The sequence below is a fragment of the Leucoraja erinacea genome, chromosome 11, assembly GCF_028641065.1.
Source record: "Leucoraja erinacea ecotype New England chromosome 11, Leri_hhj_1, whole genome shotgun sequence".
Classification (NCBI taxonomy): Eukaryota; Metazoa; Chordata; class Chondrichthyes; order Rajiformes; family Rajidae; genus Leucoraja; species Leucoraja erinaceus.
The window spans coordinates 52,961,360-52,986,142 of NC_073387.1; the positions used below are offsets into that span (position 1 = coordinate 52,961,360).

A 24,783-nucleotide genomic window follows, 5' to 3' on the forward strand; every position below is an offset into this window, starting at 1 on the left:
TGCCATCCCTTCTCTCACAGGCTCGGATCCCTGATTCCACCACATGGGCCACCACAATCCCTGATTCCGCCACATGTCTGCAGTTGGTCAATCTCTGTACAGCACTCACATTTTGAGCCGAAGGGCCTGCTCCCGTGCTGCAATGTTCTATGTAATCTGGGGAAAACCCATATAGTCACAGGGAAAAGGTAAAAGGCCATAGAACAACCTCAGGGGTCAGAATCGAACCCGGGAACGTTCTTTATAATTTGGTAAATGTGATTGATGAGTCATTAACACAAATGGCTAACGGGAAGAGTTTGTTGTGGTACATCAATCTTGAACAATTTTGCTATCAAGTAAAAATCACACCAAGCTGTGTGGCCATCAATAATTCCTCTTACTCAAAAACAAACATATCACTTGCTTTCTGCAGTGGTTCCATTGCATTTATGGAATAACTGTGTGGCACGGTGGCGCAGCGAGAGAGTTGCTGCCTTACAGCGCCAGGGACCCGGGTTCGATCTTGACTACGGGTGCTGTCTATATGGAGTTTGTCCGTTCTCTCTGGGCCTGCAGGGGTTTCTCCTGGAGGAGCTCTGCTTTTCTCTCATACTTCAAAGACACACAGGTTTGTAGGCAAATTGGCTTGGTAAAATTGTAAATTGTCCCTAGTGTGTGTAGGATAGTGTTAGTGTGCGGGGATCGCTGGTCGGCGCTGACTCAGTGTATAGTATAGGTTCTTTATTGTCATTATAACATGTAAACATGTACAATGAAATTAAAAATGCCAACCATTCAGTGCACCATTCACACATTATCTAAAAGCTAATGATACGTAAATCTGAAATAAACAACTAAAATAAATAACATGAAAAAAAACAAGCATAAACACACAACCATACATTCTTCTGTCGATTGCACAATCCCTTTGGTATGTAGCGCACCTGCGCTCATTTGGTGGCAATATTAAGTGTAGTTAATGCTGTGGGATAAAAACTGTTTTTGAGTCTGTTTGTCCTTGTCCTCATTGATCTGTACCGTCTGTCTGACGGCAACAGTTCAAACAGGGAGTGTCGGGGGTGCGAAATGTCCTTTATAATGTTCTGGGATTTCTTGAGATGGGCCGAAGGGCCTGTTTCCGCGATGTATCTCTAAACTAAACTAAACTGTTGTTAAGCTGGAAAGGGTGTGGAGAAGATTTAGGAGGATGTTGCCAAGACTCGAGGGTCTGAGCTCTAGGGAGAGGTTGAGCAGGCTAGAAGTCTATTTCTTGGGCAGCAGGAGGATGAGGGGTGATCTTATAGAGGTCATACAAAATTATGATAGAAATAGATTGGGTAAACACACAGTCTTTTACCCAGAGTAGGGGAATCAAGAACCAACGGACATAGGTTAAAGGTGAGGGGGGGAAAGGTTTAATAGTAACATGAGGGGAAACCTTTCTTACAATTAGCATGGTAGGTATATGGGCGAGCTGTTGGAGGAAGTAATTGGAGCACGTATTATCACAACGTTTAAGAAGCATCTGGACAAGCACATGGAGGGGCTGATGCTCAACTTTATTTTACACAAAGAGTGATGGGTAATTTCAACAGTCTATATTATATAAGCTTTGCTGAAGTTGGTAACTCCAAGATGGCTCATGTGGCCACAAACCATCAGCATCAGCCCAGCTCCATGTGAAAAACAGCATTCATTAGACACCTCAGAAATGCAGGGAGCATTCAGTGTTTGACCAACCTTCCTCATTAACAGGGCCTTGGATCGGACATCAGTGGTTCAGTCCACACTGCTGCAGCTAAATTGAAAGCTTTTTCACAAATGGTTTGTGCGGGGTGATTGAACAAGCAGCAGGAGGTTCAGAGACCACTGGCTTATTTTAGCTGTTTAATGCAACAGCTATTTCAGCTGTTTAAGGCGGCACGGTGGCGTAGAGGTAGAGTTGCTGCCTCACAGTGCCAGAGACCCGGGTTCGATCCTGACCTCAGGTTATGTCTGTATGGAGTTTGTACATTCTGATTGAGGCCATTTGTGTTTCCTCCGGGTACTGGTCCTGGTCATTAGATCATAGGTGATAGGAGCAGAATTAGGCCATTTGGCCCATGAAGTCTAATCCGCAATTCAATCATGGCTGATCTATCTCTCTCCTAACCCCATTCTCCTGCTTTCTCTCCATACCCCCTGACACCGGTACTAATCTATCTATCTCTGTTTAAAAAATATCCACAACCTCCTGTGGCAAAGAATTCCACAGATTCACCACCCTCTGATTGAAGAAATTCTTTCTCATCTCCTTCCTAAAGGAACGTCCATTAATTCTGATCCTTTGTTCAAGAAGGAACTGCAGATGCTGGAAAATCGAAGGTAGACAAAATTGCTGAAGAAACTCAGCGGGTGCGGCAGCATCTATGGAGCGAAGGAAATATGCAACGTTTTGGGCCGAAACCCTTCTTCAGACTGATGCAGGGGGGGTGGGGAAGAAGAAAGGAAGAGGAGGAGCCAGAGGGCTGAGGGAGAGGCTATGATCTCTAGTCCTGGACTATCCCACTGGTGGAAACATCCTCTCAACATCCACTCTATCCAAGCCATTCCTTATTCAGTATGTTTCAATGAGGTCCCCCCTCATTCTTCTAAACTTCGGAGGTAGACAAAATTGCTGAAGAATTTTGTACAGTGAGTACAGGCCCAGTGCCGTCTAACGCTCATCATAAGTTAACCCACTCATTCCTGGGATCATTCTTGTAAATCTCCTCTGGCCCTTCTCCTGGGTCTTTAGTATGAAAGAATGAGAATGGATCGGGTGGGCTTATGATGAATGAACAGATCAACTGGGCTTATATTCACTGGGAGGGGATCTTATAGAAACATACAATATTATTAAGGGATTGAACAGGCTAGATGCAGGAAAAAATGTTCCCGATGTTGGGGGAGTCCAGAACCAGGGATCACAGTTTAAGAATAATGGGTAGGCCATTTAGGACTGAGATGAGGAACATCTTTTTCACCCAGAGAGTTGTGAATCTGTGGAATTCTCTGCCACAGATGGCAGAGGAGGCCAATTCACTAGATGTTTTCAGGAGAGATTTGGATGTAGCTTTTAGGGCTAATGTAATCAAGGGATATGGGGAGAAAGCATGAATGGGGTACTGATTTTGGATGATCAGCCATGATATTGAATAGCAGTGCTGAATCGAAGGGCCGAATGGCCTACGCCAACATCTGTTTTTTATGTTTCTACGTTTCTATGTTCAATCTCTGGATGTGCACTTCATGGTCTCTCGGTTCCTCCATTTGACAAAGTCTATTTGCGGTCTTTGCCTTGTCTGGTTGCACCTCCCCAAATACTGTACCTTACACACCCCCCCGGGCTAAATTCTGTTTGACCTTTTCTTCCAAACTGATCAATCCACCTATAACTTACTATTCTAGTAAGCTTTTCCTCCTTTCTGATAAACACAAAGCCAATGTCTCTATCACCTGCAAACCACTTTGTAATTTAAGTCTAATTATTTTACATCTCACCATAGGAACTGAATATGAACCCTGCGAACTTCAACTGGTAATACCCTCCAGAAGCAATACAGGTTGGTAATGATATACCTGATGCTAGATCAAGTTTAACAGGTTGACAGACCCAGCCTTTTATCGAGGCCATACATAGGCTCTGTTTATGGTGAGTTTCAAAAGGCATAAAACATCATAGTCATAGAGTCATACAGCATGGAAACAGACCATATATCTCAGCCTGGTCAAAACAGACCATATATCTCAGCCTGGTCAACGGCAATTTTTTCTCTACCCATTAGAAACGGCATTTCGTTTGGACCTCAAGGGGTCCAAATGACAATTAAATTGACTATTGACTATTGAGATGGACACGAAATGCTGAAGTAACTCAGCGGGTCAGACAGCATCTCTAGAGAAGGAATAGGTGACGTTTCATGTCAGAGATTTTCTTCAGACAGCAGGGAGTGACAGACGGGTCTGAAGAATGGTTCAGACCCAAAACGTCACCTATTCCTTTTCTCCAGAGATGCTGATTTACTCCAGTGTCTATCTCCAGTCTTCATGTCTTTCTCAGAGAGGAAATACTCATTGAGGACCTTGTCCATCTCCTGTGACTCCACTCAGAGATATACTCCTCCCATACCTGGTCAAAATGCTTCTGAGGTAATTGAGAAAATTAAATTCAACTATTTTTTTAAAAGCCTTGTATTAGATACTAAGATCATGTGTTAGGAGCCGAATTAGGCCATTCAGCCCACCAAGTCTACTCCACCATTCAATCATGACTGATCTATCTCTCCCTCCTAACCCCATTCTCCTGTCTTCTCCCCATAACCTGACACCCACACTAATCATGAATCTATCTATCTCTGCTTAAAAATATCTATTGTCTTGGCCTCCACAGCCTTTTGTGGCAATGAATTCCACACATTCACCACCCTTTGACTAAAGAAATTCCTACTCATCTTGTTCCTAAAGGAACGTTCATTCATTCTGAGGCTATGACCTCTAGTCCTAGACTCTCCCTAGATGCAGAAGGGATTTACAATACAATACAATACAATACAATTTATTTATTGTCCTTTGAACCTCAAATGAAGTTCAAACGAAATTTGGTTTCTGCAGTCATACAACAAGAAAAGAACCAAGACACACAACCAACGCAATTTACACAAACATCCATCACAGTGAATCTCCTCCTCGCTGTGATGGAAGGCAAAGTCAGGATGCTGACTGAATTAGAGGGCATTAGCTATAAGCAGTGGTTGGACAAACATTGACTGTTCTCACCGGAACACCGAAGGTCGCGGGGAGACCTGAAAAAAGCATTTCAAGTTATGAGAGGCATAGACATGGTAAGTAGTCAGACCCTTTTTTCCAAGGGTCGAAATGTCAAAGACTAGAGGGCATAGGTTTAAGAAGGGCAATTTTCAAATGAGATGTGTGGGACAAATTTCCTTTTAACACAAAGAGTAGTGGGTGCCTGGAAAGTGTTGCCAAGGGTAGTGGAGGAGGCAGATGATAGTGGCATGTAAATAGGCACATGCATATGTAAGGAATGAAGGGATATGGATCCCGTGCAGGCAGAGGAGATAAGTTTAATTTAGTATCATGTTTGGATATTGTGGGCTGAAAGGCCTTTCTCTGTGCTGTTCTTTGGTCTAATGCCAACAAATTCCTCTTCTGATAAATGGATAATTGAAAGAAGGCGCCTAATATAATGACCAGTTTTGAAAGCAGGAGAGGAGTTTGAACCAAAACAAGAGGAATAAAAACGAAAGAAGAGTTGATCACAGAAAGCATTGACTGTAGGAAACCATCACACTGGGTAGATGTTAAGGGTTGATTCATAGCATTTAATAAATTGATCTACAAAGAGGAAGATATCTAAGGAATATAATGCAATAGGATGCAAGAAGACATAAAGAGTTCATGTCTATTTCCACCGTGCCTTAGAGGAAAGGTCCAGTAAATTGGTTTTGGAAGAATCATCAAATCCTATTCCATGCAGAAAATCTGATCATTTCACTGTGATCACCAGGTATATCAGTTTTGTTCTGTATCTTAACAGAAGAAGTTACCACTTCTGGTGTTACCACTCCTGAAGAGTTGGAGCCTGACTCAAATGGCAATTAATTCCTCAGTCGCTTGGCTGCTGGTGAAGATCTGAGCTCAAAGCATTTCCTCTTTGAAAATCACCACATTGTTTTCTCCGATTGTTTTAGTTTTACTTACATACGAGTAAGAACATCTTCGAATTTTAAACCTATATTGGAATAAAAAAACATCATAAACCATGGACATATACTGAAACATTTCCCTGTAACACCGACAAGATATTAAAAAAAAAATTCAAATCAGGTTAGTCTTAATTCAACAAGGTTCAGTGCCAGAGTATTTTTGAGCAGCACGGTGGTGCAGCGGTAGAGTTACTGCCTCACAGAGCCAGGGACCCGGGTTCAATCCAGACTATGCGTGCTGCCTGTACGGAGTTTGTATGTTGTCCCCATGACCATGTGGGTTTTCTCCGGATGCTCCGGTTTCCTCCCACACTCCAAAAATGTACAGGTTTGTTGGCTAATTGGCTTAGTAAAATTGTAAATTGTCCCCAGTGTGTGTAGGATAGTGTTAGTGTGCGGGGATCTCTGGTCAGTGTGGACTCAGTGGGCCAAAGTTAATGTTAAAGTTAGTTAAAGTTAGTCTACAAGTATGGCCAGTTAGTCTATTACTGTGGCCAGTTAATCTATTACTGTGGCCAGTTAGTCTACGAGTGTGGGCAGTTAGTCTATTACAGTGGCCAGTTAACCTATTACTGTGGCCAGTTAGTCTACTACTGTGTCCAGTTAGTCTACGACTAGTTTATGAGTGTGGCCAGTTAGGCTACTATACTGCAGGTTTTTGGGGTGTGGAAGGAAACCGGAGCATAGACAGATAGCCAACCAAGCTACAGTGAGTACATGCAAACTCCACACAGACAGAACCAGGGGCCAGGATGGAACCCAGGTACCCGGAGCTGTGAGGCATCAGCTCTACTAGCTGTGTCACTGTAACACCCCTAAAATCTGCAGATAGAAATTGCTGGATTCATCTATCTATATATATATATTGATGATATATATATCTATATAATATTAAAACTCTGTGGCTGGCTGGCTGGCTGTGTGTATTTCTGGCTTGTGGCTGCCAGCCTTTGATTCGTTGCTACATCAACGTCAAACCCAGAAACGCCGAGTTTTTTTCCATTTCGGTAGAGATTTCACTTTTCATTCCAAGTATCCACTCCTCATTAAATTTTGTCGTGTTTATGTACACATTTTTAATAAAATCCTTCTCCCCTCCCCCCCCTTTGTCGCCTCCTGCTGGCCAGCGACCATAACGGCTGCTGGCGCCTGCATCTCGCCTCAAAGACGCCATTTAAAAACAGCCGCACTGCTCATTCCTGAGCCGCTTGAGTTGGAGGACCACGTCTCCCGTGGGGGCTACGGGTAGGGAACGGCTGCGTTAGGGGAGCAGATCCAACGGGTCTACACTTGGTCTAGTTGCGTTTAAAACTCAATTCTCGCCCTAGGGTTTCTGTGAAGGTGGGGGGGGGGGGGGGGGGGGGGGGAAGGAGGGGATAAGGGGCCGTCGAGAACAAAGGGGGGACGCGAAGGAGGGGTCACCATGAGTTAAGAGGGGCCCCTGCGGCCAGGTGCAGCAACAGGCCTGGTTCGCCGTGACAAGCTGATGGCAAGGTTGATCGATGAACGTTTTGTAATTTTGTCAGCACCATAAACCCTTGTGTACTGCATAGATAAGGTCTGCTGAATGATTTTATCGGGCTGTATGCAAAACAATGCGTTTCACTGTACCTAGGTACATGTGATTCATTGAATGACTGAATTCAGTCCTCCCATAAATAACCTTTAAAGCGACTGTCATTTCATAGTATGGAAACAGCATGGAAACAGGCCCTTCAGCCCAACTTATCCATGCCAACCTTGCCCCATCTATACTAGTTGCACCTGCCTGCGTTTGGCCCGTATCCCTCTTCACCTTTCCCAACCAGGGCAGAAGCTTTTTTTAAAAAAAGAATGGCAAACACTATGTTGACTTACCATTTAACTTTTTGCATTTGGCTAATGGTATCTGGAAGCGGAATGTTGAACGTTTCTGGCAGAAACAAGACCACAATTGCTGAGAACACCATCAACACCCCCATCACAATAAACGGCAGGTTCTCTTTATAAGCATCTATGAAAGTAAAACCTACATTTACTTACAAGTGAACATCACCAAATGAATATTAAAATATCAAAGCATTTCATACAACAGAGGCCAATATGTGTAGTTTAGTTTAGTTTAGAGATACAGCGCCGAAACATATCCTTCAGCCCATCGAGTCCGGACCGACCTGCGATCCTCGCACATTAACACTACACACACTATGGCCAATTAACCCACAAACCTGTTCATTTTTGGGAGGAAACCGAAGATCTCGGAGTAAACCCATGCGGTCACAGGAAGAACATACAAACACTGTATAGACAGCACCCGTAGTCGGGATCGAACCCGGGTGTCCGACGCTGTAAGCGCTTTAAAGCAGCAACACTACTGAAATGCCACTGTGTCGCCCTATATATGCACTCAAATGTACAGTATTTCCCCAAAATATATGTTCAAGTTATTTCCAATTTCAGGTTTGGGCTATTTTCACAGTTCCTGATCTGGGTGTTCAGTTATCTCTATAGAAGTTGGGAGGTCATGTTGCAGTTATATTTGACATTGGTGAGGCTGCATTTAGAGAGTTGTGTTCGGTTCTGGGCACCATGTTATAGGAAAGATGTTGTCAAGCTGGAATGGGTACAGAGAAGATTCACTAGTATGTTTCCAATACTCGAGGGTGTGAGCTATGGGGAGAGGTTATGTAGGCTGGGACTCTATTCCTTGGAGCGCAGGAGGATGAAGGGTGATCTTATAGAGGTGCATAAAATCATGAGAGGAATAAATCGGGTGGATGCACAGAGTCTCTTGTTCAAGGTAGGGGAATCGAGGACCAGATGACATATACGTTCAAGGTGAAGGAGTAAAGATATAATAAGAATCTGAGAGGCAAAGGGTGGAACGAGCTGCCAGAGGAAGTAGTTGAGGCAGGGACTATTGAACGTTTAAGAAACAGTTAGACAGGTACAGATTTGGAGGGATATAGGCCAAATGTAGGTGGGACTGGTGTAGCTGGGACATGTTGGACAAGTTGGGCCGAAGGGCCTGTTTCTCTGTATGACTCCATGACTCTTCTTGGTAAGGAAGGGTGTACCAATGCCCCAACTTCTATACAATACCCTGACTGATGAAGGCCAAATACCTGAAGCCTTCTTTACCACCCTATCTACCTGTGACCTCAGTTGGGATAGTGTTAATAATCCTTATATTCTACTAGTAGAAAGGAATGTAATTGTCACCTTACCGAGCATAACAACATAAGGAGAAATAATGCTGCCAGCTCTGGAAGCCATTGAGCTCACTCCAATTCCTGTGTTTCTCATTGGGGTTGGATACAGTTCGGAGGTGTAGACAAAAGCGATGGAGAAGGCGCATGTATTTCCCAATTTTCCAATTAATACCAGCACTGTAGAAAGTACCAAGAGACCTAGAAAAAACAGAAATAGCAGTGCATCAGGTAAGATACTTTGGTCTTTTTAGTTTAGTTTAGTTTAGTTTAGAGGTACCGCGTGGAAACGGGCCCTTCAGCCCACCAAGTCCGCGCTGACCAGCGATCCCCACACACTAGCACTATCCTACACACTAGGGACTATTTACAATTTTATGGAAGCCAATTAACCTACAAACCTGTACGTCCCTGGAGTGTGGGAGGAAACCGGAAAAAACAACCGGAAAAAACCCACACAGGTCACGGGGAGAACGTACAAACTCCATATAGATAGTACCCGTAGTCAGGATCGAACCTGGGTCCCTGGCGCTGTAAGGCAGCAACTGTATCGCTGCGCCACCATCTTCAAGCTACTAGTTGTGTAGATTTGTCACATACTTAGCACATAGGTTAACTTCCCCCCCATACATGTTAGTTCCAAGGAATAAACATTGGGAAAGTCTTGTGTCCTGTCTTCATCATCATGAATAATGGAAAGAGTAAAAAGCGCTGGATAAAAGTTTCTGTTGACCGAAATACTGCATTGAAGATACTTTTTTATGAAGTATATTTCCAAACTTGTTGTTAAATATATCAGCTAATGGGAAGGGCACTAAACAGCAGCAGATCAATTTTTATACAGCAATAAGCACAACGACTCAAATTACTATGGCACCAAGTAACGAGAGAAATATGGAGGATTTTGGAGAGGACAACCAGTACCGAGTAACTTTCAAGGTAGTTATGGAACGGGACAGGGATGATACAAAAGTTAAGGTCCTGAATTGGATGAAGGCCGATGACAAAATTGTATGACAAAATCTAACAGAAGCGGAGAGCAGTTACTTACAAAGACACAGTGGTAGAGTTACTGCTTTACAGTGCCAAAGACCTGGGTTCGATCCTGACTACGGGTGCTGTCTGTATGGAGTTTGTACGTTCTCCTTGTGTCCTGCATGGGTTTTCTCCGGGAGCTCCGGTTTCCTTCCTCACTCCAAAGACGTACAGGCGTGTAGGTTAATTGGCTTTGATAAAATTGTGAATTGTCCCTAGTGTGTGTAGGGTAGTATTAGTGCGTGAACTGATCGCTGGTCGGCGCGGACCCAGGAGGGCCAAAGGGCCTGTTTCCATGCTGTATCTCTAAACTAAACCAAGGTCTACGTCAAAAACAGGAGAGTTGTTCAAAAGTGAAGCAATGAGTTGAGGGGACATAGAATAATAGAAAAGGGAGGTTATCTTGCAGTGCTTAGGTCAAAACTGCAGTACCATGTATAATAGTGCTTGCTACATAATAAGAAAGCTTTGATTACACCAGAGATGGGGAGAGGACGTTTACTGGGATGTTGCCTAAGATGGAGCATTTCAGTATGAAGAAAAACCAGAAGCCTGAGGGGGATCTGATGAAGATTTACAAAACAGCACGGTGGCGCAGCGGTGGAGTTGCGACCTTAGAGCGCCGGAGACCTGAGGTCAGGAATGTACAGAGTTTGTACCCTCTCCCCGTGACTTGCGTGGGTTTTCTCCGGGTGCTCCGGTTTTCTCACACACTGTGGATCCCTTTAAACTATAGTAAAGTATCGTAAAGATGACACCACTATTTAGGAAAGAGAGGGGAGAGACAAAATGAGGAATCATTGACTTGAATGCTGCACTCGGTTTTACACTTCACCAATGCTGATACACCTGCAGAGTGCTTCCAGCATTTTCCAATTTAATAGCAAATTTCAACATTTGCATTTTTATTTTTGCTTGTACTCATTTGCTGGAATCTATAGCATGGATTTATGAAATAGATATTACATTTGACTGATCCAACTGATCTCAGAATAAAAGGACGTACCTTTAGAAAGGAAATGGGGAGGGATCTGTGGAATTCATTGCCTCAGGCAGCTGTGGAGGCCATCATTGGTTATTTTTAAAGCAGAGAATGGCAGATTCTTGATTAGTAAGTGTGTCAAAGGCTATGGGGAGAAGGCAGAAGAATGGGGTTGAGATGGAAAGGTAGATCAGCCATAATTGAATGGTGGAGTAGACTTGATGGGCCAAATGGCCTAAATCTGCTCCTATGACATGACCTTATGGCACATTGAATATCTTTAAGTAGATTTGACAAGTGGCCTATTTAGATTTTCAGAAGACTCCTTAAAATTGAATTAATTTTTTCAGGCGGTTCACCGTGTCAGAACATGGTTAAAGCCAGTGAAAGTTGTTGTGGAAAAGAATGTGGATGATTTTAAGAGTTCCTGACACATGTGCGTCGCACAGGTATCTCTCTTTAATTTAGACTTTAGAGATACAGTGTGGAAACAGGCCCTTCGGCCCATCGAGTCCGCGCCGACCAGCGATCACCTCATACACTAACACTACCCTACACACTAGGGACAAGTTACAATTTACAGAAGCCAATTAAGCTACAAACCTGTACATCTTCGGAGTGTGGGAGGAAACCGTGGGTCAGGGGGATAACGCACAAACTCCATACAGTACAATGTTACAAAATTTTGAGATTTAAAAAATGAGGTCTGCTGGTGCTGTAAAGCATAACACTCTTTAATTTCACCACCATTCCGCCCAGCATCTCAAGTATTAAAAAATGGTATGACCATTTTCATGAAGAGAAAGAACACCTCCACTATTGAGCAAGAATGGACATTACAAAAAGGCTGTGAGCTTGCGTCAAAAGCCCATTTCCGGGAAAGATTAACATTTTTAAAAGCCTAAGGCTGCGATATTTGGCCGGAATCTCAATGGCACCAAAGAGGAAACAATTCAGATAGTCATTGCCATGGAGATTTGGTACGTTCAGAGACAGACCATAGTATCCAATTGCAAGAATCATCCTGCAAAATAAAAGGCAAATTACATCATGTAAAACACTTTTGTTTATAATATTCTCCCAATTTCATTTCTTGGATTTTCTCTTGCATTTGATTTCATGCTGTTCACAATTGCTGCTTCTTCTTGTCGAGTCCACCTTGTCGATTAGAAGTTCAACACACTTCTCGGCAACTGCATACAATGGTGTCTGTCATGCGCTTCTTGTGCGTCTTGTGCGTGGTGGTGGAAAGATTGGTGGAGATAGGGCCGCGATCGACGTGAACGCCCTTTCCTTGATTCAATTGCTGCTCACATATGGCATTTGCCATAACAATGTGATTTAGTCACATTTGTTAATGTCAATAAAAACATCTGAAATTGCTCAGTGAAATAAATTGTATTAAAATGCACCCCCTGTGGCACGGTGGCGCAGCGGTAGAGTTGCTGCCTTACAGCGCCAGAGACCCGGGTTCGATCCTGACTACGGTTGCTGCCTGTACGGAGTTTGTACGTTCTCCCCGTGACCTGCGTAGGTTTTCTCCGAGTGCTCCATTTTCTTTCCCCACTCCAAAGCAAATGTATCAAAAAAAACGTAGGTACAGGTTTGTAGGTAAAACCATCTTCTGTATAAAATTTGTAATTTTGTGCCTTGATTTGTGTGTAGGATAGCGTTAGTGTGTCGAGGGATTATTATTAGAAGGTCGGCGTCGGCAACTCATACAATGGGCTGTCAAGGGCCAGTTTCCGCACGTGGTGGTGGAAAGATCTCTGGAAAGGGCCAAACTAACGTGAACGCCCATCTGCTTCAATTGCAGGGACTCCATTCCAATGCCATAACAATGAGATTTATCACATTTGAGAAAGCGGGCCAACAGACATCTAGTGAGAACTGGTGATCAATGGTCACCCCCTGTTGATGGTTTGACTTTGACTTTGAGCGCCAGAGACTCAGTTCGATCCGACTACGGTTGCTGCCCATGCGCATCTTTGTAACTCCTAAGGTGACCTGCGTGTTTTCGAGTGATCCATTTTCTATCCCAAACCAAAGATCCTACAGGCAGCTGTTTACTTATCTTCTGTCACTATCGGCACCTGCCTACTAAGTGAAACAGCTACAACTGGGGATTATTATAGGTCCATTTCAGTTGCTGTGTCTATCTAAACCTGTCAAACTCCATCTGCCCTGCAGGGACTCCATTCCAAGCCGCACATTTCCCATAAGCGGGATTGTGATATGCAAGAATTTGGCTCACCTTCACCTTCTCAGTGGCAATCAATGCTAGACGTGCCAGCAATGTCCACTCCCCAATACTGAATGCATGGTATTCAATAAAGACTTCCGGGCAGAGTGTAGCTTCAAAGCACAATTTTGGGGCAGCACAGTAGTGCAGCAGTAGAGTTGCTGCCTTACAGCGCCAGAGACCTGAGTTCAATCCTAACTGTGGGTCCTGTCTGTATGGAGTTTGTACATTCTCCCTGCGACTGCATAGGCTTTCTCCGGATGCTCCAGTTTCCTCCCACATTTAAAAAACATACAGGTTTGTAGGCTAATGGATTTGGTAAATTGTAAAATTGTCCCTAGTGTGTAGGATAGTGCTAGTGCACGGGGTGATCACTGATCGGTGTGGATTTGGTGGGCTGAAGGGCATGTTTCCGCACTGTATCTCTAAAAGCTAACTAGTGAAATGCCTGGATAGAGTGGATGTGGAGAAGATGTTTCCACTAATGGGAGAGTCTAGGACCACATGTCATAGTCTCAGAATACTGATTGAATGGTGGACTTGATGGGCCAAATGGCCTGATTCTGCTCCTATCACTAATGAAGTCTAAAGTATAGTATAAATAATAAGGGCATAGTTGAAAGATTAAATATCAGGTCATATTTTATTTTGCAACAGATCTGGTTGAGGTGAGCAATGTATAATTTTACTTTTATCAATGAATGTGCCACATATTTTACTAAGAATATTTATATACTAATTGTTATACAATGAATGATGCTCTGCTGATTTTCACAGATCAAAGGGGACAATGATCTTAGTTTTTTGACATTTATCTGAGGCACCTAATTTCACATTTGAGTTTCTTCAACCATGTCATTACCACAAGGCCCTCAGTACTGCCTGAGTCCTTTGGGTGAGTAATTCCCGAATAATTTGCTCACTCAGAGAGCAAATATCAGAAATAACTCATTTCAGCAAAATTATACATCACTATAAGCGGCACAGTGGCGCAGCCGGTCGAGCTGCTGATTCACAGTGCCGGAGGCCAGCGTTTGTTCCAGATCTGAGTGCAGGTAGATGGGACTAGGGGAAAATAAGTGTTCGGCACGGACTAGAAGGGCCGAGTTGGCCTGTTTCCGTGCTGCAATTGTTATATGGTTATATGGTTATCTCTTTACTTTAGAGATCTGCATGGAAATAGGGCCTTTGGCCCACCGAACCCGCACCGACCAGCAATCACCCCGTACACTAGCACTATCCTACACACTAGGGACAATTTATGAAAGAAAGAACTGCAGATGCTGGTTTAAATCGAAGGTAGACACAAAATGCTGGAGTAACTCAACGGGTGAGGAAGCATCTCTGGAGAGAAGGAATGGGCGACGTTTCGGGTCAAGACCCTTCTTCAGACTGATTTATAATTTATGATTTATAATATTTAGGGACAATTTATAATTTTACCAACGCTAATTAACTTACAAACCCATACATTTTTTGAGTGTGGGAGGAAACTGGAGCACCCAGAGAAAACCCACGTGGTCACAGGGAGAATGTGCAAACTCGTGTATTGTCCTTACACAGGATCGAACCAGGGTCTCTGGCGCTGTAAGGCAGTGACTCTACCGCTGCACCACTGTGCCACACTCGGGTGTTGTCAGTGTGAAATTTGCATGTTTTCCCTGGGACTGCCTGGGGTTCCTCCGGATTTCCTCCATATTCCAAAGACATGCAGATTTGTAGGTGAATTGGCCTCTGTAAATTGCTCCTAGTATGTAGGGAGTGGATGAGAAAGGGAGAAAACGTAAAACTAATGTGAACAGGTGATCGGAGGTTGGCCTGGACTTGGTGGGCTGAAGGGCCTGTTTCCATGTTCTATCTCTAAACTAAACTAAACAATTCAAATCTGATGTGTGGAAAATATGTAGAGATTAAAGCAGTTGCAGAATGTATTCCTCACAAAGTGCTTTAAATCAGCTATTGATAAATGTATCTGAGTATGTTGAATCTGATACTTACCACACGACTAAGTTAATCATTGTGACGGCGCGAATACGAGAGGTTTTTATCAATTGAATAACTGGAACAGATTTTACTTGTTTGTTCTGTATATGTTCAAGCTGGAAGAAAAAGAGAGGGTTGAACATTGTATCGGCTCTGCAGAGAGTGTTAATATTATTATCCACATCTCCTGATTCATATTGGGCATGGGATATGATAAAATAAAAGGATGATCCAGAAACGGATTATTCACAGTTTATTCTGTGAGCTTATGAATGAATGAATGAGCAAATGAGTGGTGAGTGAATGAATTTGAATGAGTGAATGAGTGGATGAGTGAATGAGTGAATGAGTGATGAGTGAATGAGTGAATGAGTGAATGAGTGAATGAGTGAATGAGTGAATGAGTGATGGGTGAATGAGTGACTGAGTGAATGAATGATGAGTGAATGAATGAGTGAATGATTTGAATGAGTGAATGAGTGAATGATACTTTATTGTCACTTGGGACAACACACAGTGATTATCTTTGTTTTGCACAGCCAAGGTTTGCGAATAGTCGCCACATGAAGGGCGCCGACAGTTACAAAGTATCCCACGATCCTTTGTTCACACCCCCCCCATCCTCACGGTGGTTTCCCCATGCTGAGCTCCTTTGGTCTTGTATACAGCTTATATACCATTGTATACAGCTCTATATACAGCTTGTATACAGAGGATCGAGCAATGTTGCACAAACCATGGCACCACCTTCTAAATTGCAGCATTGTGCATCGTCCCCAAACTGCTAGCAAATGCCGCCTAGTAGAAATTGAAATTGAAATTCGAATTTTGTGGCTTTATAAAAATACCCTGAATATTCTCCCACAGTTAAATTAAAAATAGATTCTGGACATATCCAAAATCTGAATCTTGATTAACAGTGCAAACTCCATAAATGCTGCTCGTAAAAGTAATTATAATTTTTGTAAAATAGACAGCTTTTAACACATGTGGATACAAGGAACTGTAGATGCTGGTTAGCAGAAAAGACACAAAGTGCTGGAGTAATTCAGTGGATCAGGCAGCATCTCGGGAGAACATGGATCTCTGGAGAATTTTTAACAAATGACTGTTTCAGTAGAGGATCTGCTCTCCAGTATTGGTTAACCTTTGTGGAGATAAATTCTTACATCCAGTCATTTCTAGATTGTGATATTTGTGTATCACACAAAGGACAGGCGGCATGGTGGTGCAGCAGTAGAGTTGCTGCCTTACAGTGCCAGAGACCCGGGTTTAATCCTGATTATGGGCGCTGTTTGTACGGAGTTTGCACGTTGTCCCTGTGACCGCATTGGTTGTCTCTGGGTGCCCCAGTTTCCTCCCACACTCCAAAGATGCACAGGATTGCAGGTTAATTGGATTCTGTATCCTGGTGTGTAGGATAGTGCTAGTGTACAGGGGTGATAACTGGTTGGTGTGGACTCGGTGGGTCGAAGGGTCTGTTTCCATGCTCTATCTCCAAAGTATAAACTAAAGTCTAAACTCAAAAACTCCATACTTTTCCTTTCTCAATACTACAAGCAATAGAAACATAGAAACATTGAACATAGGTGCAGGAGTAGGCCATTCGGCCCTTCGAGCCTGCACCACCATTCACTATGATCATGGCTGATCATCCAACTCAGTATCCTGTACCTGCCTTCTTTCCATACCCCCTGATCCCTTTAGCCATAAGGGCCACATCTAACTCCCTCTTAAATATAGCCAATGAACTGGCCTCAACTACCTTCTGTGGCAGAGAATTCCACAGATTCACCACTGTGTAAAAAATGATTTTCTAATCTCAGTCCTAAAAGACTTCCCCCTTATCCTTAAACTGTGACCCCTTGTTCTGGACTTCCCCAACATCGGGAATAATCTTCCTGCATCTAGCCTGTCTAACCCCTTAAGAATTTTGTAAGTTTCTATAAGATGTTTTTACCACTAATAAAGGTTCATAGGATAAAGCCCATGGGAAAATGGCAAGAATCAGAGAGAGAATAAGTGGAACAATCTTGCTCATGATCTGAGTAAACCTATGTAATAGATATCTATAATGCTGAGAACTACAGCACATTCTGTATTCCGTATCTTTCCCTTTGCTCTACCTATTGTGCTTGAGTTTGGTTTTTGAGTGTATTTATGGATAGCATTATCTGACTTGATTGGATTGCATCCAAACCAAAACTTTTCACTGTATCTCCTTACATGTGATAATAATAAACATTAACAACAGAAAGCTAATGGTTTGTTGGCCTTCATAACAAGAGGAGTTGAATATAGGACAAAGAGGTCCTTCTGCAGTTATACAGGGCCCCAGTGAGACCACACCTGGAGTATTGTGTGCAGTTTTGGTCTCCAAATTTGAGGAAAGACATTCTTGTTATTAAGGTAGTGCAGCGTAGGTTCACAAGGTTAATTCCCGGGATGGCGGGACTGTCATATGTTGAAAGAATGGATCGACTGGGCTTGTATACATTGTAATTTAGGATGAATGGGAAACTTATTGAAACATATAAGATTATTAAGGCATTGGACACGCTAGAGGCAGGAAACCTGTTCCCGATGTTGGGGGAGTCCAGAACCAGGGGCCGCAGTTTAAGAATAAGAGATAGGCCATTTAGAACGGGACATGGGGAGAAACTTTTTCACCCAGAGAGTTGTGAATCTGTGGAATTCTCTGCCTCAGAAGGCAGTAGAGGCCAATTCTCTGGATGCTTTCAAGAGAGAGTTAGATAGCGCTCTTAAAGATAGCGGAGTCAAGGGATATGGAGAGAAGGCAGCAACGGGGTACTGATTGTGGATGATCGACCATGATCACAGTGCATGGCGGTGCTTGTTTGAAGGGCTGACGGATCTACTCCTGCACCTATTGTCTATTGAGTATAAAACTATCTATTGATGGAATATGGCAAATGTGATCTCATCTCCAAATTACTACAAACGAAAAAGATTCAAAACTAATTTTATCCAGTGAGAAGTTACGACACACAGTCTATGTTGATCTCCTATGTGTGCAGTTGATATAATACAGCAGCATATTTGTCAGGATATTCATGCCTAAGTTTCTGCAGTGAAGTTGGGTCAAAAATGTATGTCCATTCGTTTTAGGGTGGAGTCAGGTTTACATTATTAAAGTATTAATGATTGATTAGCTTGGTGAAGACATCCATCTTAACACAAGTGGATTAAGTGGGACCAACTTGCGAGACCAAACAATATCAAGGCGTTGTGTCGGAAGGAACTGCAGATGCTGGTTTACATCAAAGATAGACACAAAACGCTGGCGTAAACTGGTCAGACTGGAGAATATGAATAGGTGACATAGAAACATAGAAAAATAGGTGCAGGAGTAGGCCATTCAGCTCTTCGAGCCAGCACCGCCATTCAATATGATCATGGCTGATGATCTAAAATCAGTACCTCGTTCCGGCTTTTTCCCCATAATCCCTTGATTCCTTTAGCTTTACGAGCTAAAAACTCAGTACAGCTTAAGGATAAAGGGGAAATCCTTTAAAACCGAGATGAGAAGAACTTTTTTCCCCAGAGATGAATCTCTGGAACTCTCTTCCTTTGAGGCCAGTTCATTAGATGTGGCTTGTGGCTAAGGGGATCAGGGGGTATGGAGAGAAGGCTACGGGATCCCTCAGCCATGAAATTGTGGCATTTCGGCTAGGGCCGAATGGCCTACTCCTGCCCTAATTTCTATGTTTCTATGTTTCTATGTAACTCTCCCTTGAAATTGTGACATTTCGGATAGGAACCCTTCTTCAGACTGAAAGATAGAGAAGGCTCAATATCAAGAGGTAATCACCTTCTGAATAAAAGATTTATGAAAATAACTGAGCTCTGTGTTAAAGAACTGAACAACCAGGTAGCAATGAAATAAATGGTCTTGCCCCAATACCTCATCGTCAGTGAAAAGTACTGCTGGTGGAGTGATTCCATTTTTCTTTGCCATGAATCGAATTATTGATTCAGCTTCCTTTACCCTTCCCTTGGACAGTAGCCAGCGTGGAGATTCAGGAATAAACCTAGAATTAAACAAGGTATTCTGTAGCAAGATCATTGAAGCATCTACGGACTTGGGAAATTACTAACCATCCAACCAACGACTAGAGAGCAGTCCTGAGCTACTATCTACCACACTGGAGAACCTCGGACTATCTTTAATCAAACTTTACTGGACTTTATCTTGCACTAAACGCTATTCACATCATTCCCTTTATTGTGTATCTATACACTGTGAATGGCTCAATTGTAATCATGCGGTGGGAAGCTGCGAGCAATACAGATTCGTAGGTTAATTGTTTGGTAAGAATTATAAATTGTCCTTAGTGTGTAGGATAGTGCTAAGTGTATGAGGATTGCTGGACATTGTAGACACTGTGGGCCAAAGGGCCTGTTTCCATGCTGTATTTCTAAACTAAATTTAACTCAGCGGGTCATGCAGCATCTCTGGAGAGAAGGGATAGGTAATGTTTCAGGTCAGGACCCTCGTTCAGACTGGGTTTTAGTTTGGTCATCTTGGTCAAAATGAATACCAGTGACACTAGCATTGGAAGGTCATTACTTACTGATTGAATGTGTTGAAGGGTCTACATACCACCACAAAGGAATGTACAGCAAACTGATCAGGCTCAGGATCAATATCAACATTCTCCATCCTCTCATGAAATAGGCAACAAAAGGCAGCAACATGTAACCCACGGCATAAAAAAAGCCAATTCCAAGTGTAGAGTATGTAACCCGAATGGATTTCTGTAGAAGTTCAGATCCTGCAAAAAGAGTATAACAAGATTGAGTGATTCATGAGTTCATTTTCATTCACTGTCACTATTCTAATGTTTAACTAAATATTGCCAACATCACACTACCTGCTTAACCATAAACCAAGCCATGTAAAGCTTGAAGTGTTATAACTTAATTAAGAAAGAAGAGACAAGGACAGGAGCTACAAATAACGGCACTGAGTCAGTGATTGATCCCAAAAAAGATTGGGTTAACATATGATGAGCGTTTGAAGGCACTGGGCCTGTACTCGCTGGGGTTTAGAAGGATGAGGGGACACTGCATTGAAACTTACCAAATAGTGAAAGGCCTGGATAGAGTGGATGTGGAGAGGATGTTTCTACTGGTGGTTGAGTCTAGGACCAGCGGCCAGAGCCTCAGAATAAAAGGACATACTTTTAGAAAGGAAACGAGGTCGAATTTCTTTTGTCAGAGGATGGTGAATCTGTGAAATTCATTGCCACAGATGGCTTTGGAGGCCAAGTCAATGGATACCTTTAACGTGGAGATTGACAGATTCTTGATTAGTACGGGTGTCAGGGGTTATGGGGAGAAGGCAGAAGAATGGGGTTGAGAGAGAAAGATAGATCAACCATGATTGAATGGCGGAGCAGATGTACCGAATTTCCTAATTCTGCTCCTAGAACTTATGAACTTAAGGAAGAAATGAAGAGGATAGGAGCTATGAACAGCAGTGAGTGAAGGGTAATAGGGTTAATAATAGGGTAGACATTTAGATGAGCGGATTAAATAACTAAAAATTAGGCAAAAGAAGACCCAGTGATTTGCTTACATTTTGATGGATAAAGAAGTGCTGATCAGTTGATAGAAAAGTTGTTAAAAGTTGGCCTTTTTATACCATATAACCATATAACAATTACAGCACGGAAACAGGCCATCTCGACCCTTCCAGTCCGTGCCAAACACGTATTCTCCCCAGTCCCATATATCTGCGCTCAGACCATAACCCTCCATTCCTTTCCCGTCCATATAACTATCCAATTTCTTTTTAAATTATAAAAACGAACCTGCCTCCACCACCTTCACTGGAAGCTCATTCCACATAGCCACCACTCACTGAGTAAAGAAGTTCCCCCTCATGTTACCCCTAAACTTCTGTCCCTTAATTCTCAAGTCATGTCCCCTTGTTTGAATCTTCCCTACTCTCAGTGGGAAAAGCTTATCCACGCCAACTCTGTCTATCCCTCTCATCATTTTAAAGACCTCTATCAAGTCCCCCCTTAACCTTCTGCGCTCCAAAGAATAAAGCCCTAACTTGTTCAACCTTTCTCTGTAACTTAGTTGCTGAAACCCAGGCAACATTCTAGTAAATCTCCTCTGTACTCTCTCTATTTTGTTGACATCCTTCCTATAATTAGGCAACCAAAATTGTACACCATACTCCAGAATTGGCCTCACCAATGCCTTGTACAATTTTAACATTACATCCCAACTTCTATACTAAATGCTCTGATTTATAAAGGCCAGCACACCAAAAGCTTTCTTTACCACCCAATCTACATGAGATTCTACCTTCAGGGAACTGTGCACAGTTATTCCCAGATCCCTCTGTTCAACTGCATTCTTCAATTCCCTACCATTTACCATGTACGTCCTATTTTGCTTTGTCCTGCCAAGATGTAGCACCTCACACTTATCAGCATTAAACTCCATCTGCCATCTTTCAGCCCACTCTTCCAACTGGCATAATTCTCTCTGTAGACTTTGAAAATCTACTTCATTATCCACAACCCCACCTATCTTAGTATCATCTGCATACTTACTAATCCAATTTACCACACCATCATCCAGATCATTGATGTACATGACAAACAACAGTGGATCCAACACAGATCCATGTGGCACCCCACTAGTCACTGGCCTCCAACCTGACAAACAACCATCCACCATTACTCTCTGGCATCTCCCATTCAGCCACTGTTACAACTGTTAAAGTGTTAACAGTGAAGTTAAATTGAAGCAGGTTGCATTTACTTGCATGAAATTTATTCTGCTTAGTTAGGTAGAGAGTTAAGGAGAAGGACTGCAATGGTAACAATCTCAGGATTACTGCCTGTGCCACGCGACAGCGAGAGTAGGAATGGTGCGAGGTGGAGAATAAATGCGTGGATGAGGGACTGGTGCAGTGGGTATGGATTTCTGGATCATTGGGACCTCTTTTGGGGAAGGTGCGACCTGTACAGAAAGGACGGGTTGCACTTGAACTCGAGGGGGACCAATATCCTGGCGGGGAGATTTGCAAAGGCTACTGGGGAGACTTTAAACTAGTATGGTTGGAGGGAGGGACTCGAATTGGGAAAGCTAGCAGTCAGTGTGAGAGGCAGGAGGCAGAGACTGGTAGCACTCTGAATTTATTCTGAAAATATCGCTTCTCGGCCATTTGGCTAAGGTTACGTATAGTATCTGTTCTTACCAGTTTAATATCTGATACATCCATTTTCTAGGGACCATATATTAAATTGATTTTTAGAACAGGGAGATGGAATAGGGGCTTGCTCTGTCCACTCCATGCAGCGACTAGGTATTGCAGTGCCTCTGTGATTTAAAAAAGGAGCGGCACGATGGCTCAGCGGTAGAGCTGCTACCTTACAGCGCCAGAGACCCAGGTTCAATCCTGACTATTGCTGCTGTCTGTATGGAGTTTGTACGTTCTCCCTATAACCGCCTGGGTTTTCTCTGATTGCACCGGTTTCCTCCCACATTCCAAAGACGTGCAGGTTTGTAGGGTAATTGGCTTCTGCAAATTGTCCTTGGTGTGTTGGATAGAACTTGATGATTGGCTGGCGTGGGTTTGTGGTGCTGAAGTGCCTGTTTCCACGCTGTGTCTCTAAAACTTAAACATAAAATGACACATTGTCCATAGCGCTAATTCAAGCAAACTACATCACTCAAAACAAAAGATAATTTCCTAACTCATATCTGGCTGTTAATATCGGTAATGCGCTATCCTGTACAGGCACTCCCTGATTTAGGTAACAGGTAAACTCACAATTACATTAGCAATTCTTTTAAACCCACTGCTTTATTGCCGAGTTGTGCGTCTCGGTAGCAATGCGTTACTGCTCATGCGACCATTTCTGCAATTAAGTCGGCTGTTTTCGTGGGTGCTACCCCTTGGTCTCTGCAGCGGAGCGCCCCCATGGTCTGGAATCTTAGGGATGTCGTTTTATACCAATTGCAACAAAATAATGAAAGGTAGAAACTGAGCTAAGAAATTGACTGATCAATGAAACTTACCAAGCACAAATGCAGTCATATAGTTTGAAATCTCACCAATGCCTTTAAAGAAATTAATCAGGCAGAAGATTTCCCAGCTGGGTGACAATGTGATAAGAAGATTAAATAAAACCTGTACCCCCATAGTCCCAAACAAAACAATCTTCCTCCCAAACCTGGAAAACAGAATAAACGTTTTAATTATATACAGCACTGCACGCTTACTGACAAAAGTATGCATGTAAACATATGCATATATTTAAACACAATCCAAATCACACATTTGTTGAGATACATGTATATTCACAAAACTGTTGGATATATTTTCCCTCAGTTACATTATCTGGACATGCATACAGATAGCAACATATTGAGTTCCTCTTATACTTTGGAATGAGAGTCAGTCATGGAGTTATATTGCACAGACACTGGCCCTTCAGCCCAACTCATCCATTCCAACCCTTTCTTATCTGATCCAAATCCCATTTACTTGCAATTAGCCCATCTCCCTCTAATTACCTATCCATGTCCCCATCAAATACCTTTCAAACATCCCAATTGTATCAGCCTATTCCACTCACTGAATACTTTCACAGTGAAATTCTTTGCTTACATACACAAGGTATGCAAATAGACACCCATAAAGTTACAAAGTACCCCTGTGCCAGGTCTCCCTTTGTTCTCCCCCTCCTCACGACGGTCCCCCCATGAAGGGTCCCATTGTCCATTGTTCTTCCCCCTCCCTCACGATGATCCCCCCACGTCGGGTTCTCCTTTGTTCCATCCATCGGTAGCGACATCCTCACTTCCACGTGGTCCATCCTCGTCCATCAGTCTGTCCTCATACATCATTGACCGCCGCACCGACCTCTCCATTAATGCTGCTGGGTCCTCTCCAGACGCCTCCTTGGCACCACAGACCAAGGGTCCGTTGGCCGTGGGCTTTGTCGACTCGCGAGGCTCCTCCTTCGACCTGCGGGGCTCCAACCCACAAGGCTCTGACCCTCAGACCCAATTCTTGCTATTGAGGCAGCGCAGCATAGGTTCACCAGGTTAATTCCCAGGATAGCAGGACTGACATATGGTGAAAGAATGGGCCGACTGGGCTTATATTCACTGGAATTTAGAAGGTTGAGAGGGAATCTTAAAGAAACATATACGATTCTTATGGGATTGGACAGGCTAGATGCAGGAAAAATGTTCCTGATGTTGGGGGAGTCCAGAACCAGGGTCACAGTTTACGAATAAGGGGTAGGCCATTTAGGACTAAGATGAGTAAAAACCTTTTCATCCAGAGATTTGTGAATCTGTGGATTTCTCTGCCACATTTTTTATGTTTCTATGGCCAGCGAGGCTCCAACCTCGGCTTCTCAGCGGCCCTCCGAAAGGCGTCTGCCGAAGTGGCCCCTCTATGGCAGCTCATCCCACTTACTAACAACCTTCTGTACGAAAAAAGTTGCTCCTCAAGTCACCTTAAAATCTTTCCCTTCTCACCTTAAATCTACGCCCTCTAGTTTTACCCTTTCCCCTGACCCTCAGTTTGAAGAAGGGTCTCAACCCAAAACATCACCTATTCCT

The 24,783-nt window shown here is 43.1% G+C and overlaps 1 protein-coding gene and 1 non-coding gene across 2 annotated transcripts in view; one reads left to right on the plus strand and one right to left on the minus strand.

Annotated features, from left to right (window-relative positions):
* Positions 1-4,537: 4,537 nt before the first annotated feature.
* Positions 4,538-24,783, minus strand: part of LOC129701826 (organic cation/carnitine transporter 2-like) — a 41,329-nt gene continuing 21,083 nt past the window's right edge. The window contains exons 3-10 of the mRNA XM_055643296.1: positions 23,227-23,381; positions 19,784-19,955; positions 19,085-19,211; positions 15,175-15,275; positions 11,794-11,958; positions 8,936-9,156; positions 7,587-7,722; positions 4,538-5,755 (exon numbers count right to left, since the gene is read on the minus strand). Coding sequence (XP_055499271.1) covers positions 5,662-5,755; positions 7,587-7,722; positions 8,936-9,156; positions 11,794-11,958; positions 15,175-15,275; positions 19,085-19,211; positions 19,784-19,955; positions 23,227-23,381 — 1,171 coding nt within the window. The 3' untranslated portion in view covers positions 4,538-5,661. The remainder of the gene's footprint in view (positions 5,756-7,586; positions 7,723-8,935; positions 9,157-11,793; positions 11,959-15,174; positions 15,276-19,084; positions 19,212-19,783; positions 19,956-23,226; positions 23,382-24,783) is intronic.
* Positions 22,354-22,540, plus strand: LOC129701894 (U2 spliceosomal RNA). The gene has a single exon (XR_008724286.1). It is a non-coding gene; the product is annotated as a U2 spliceosomal RNA (small nuclear RNA).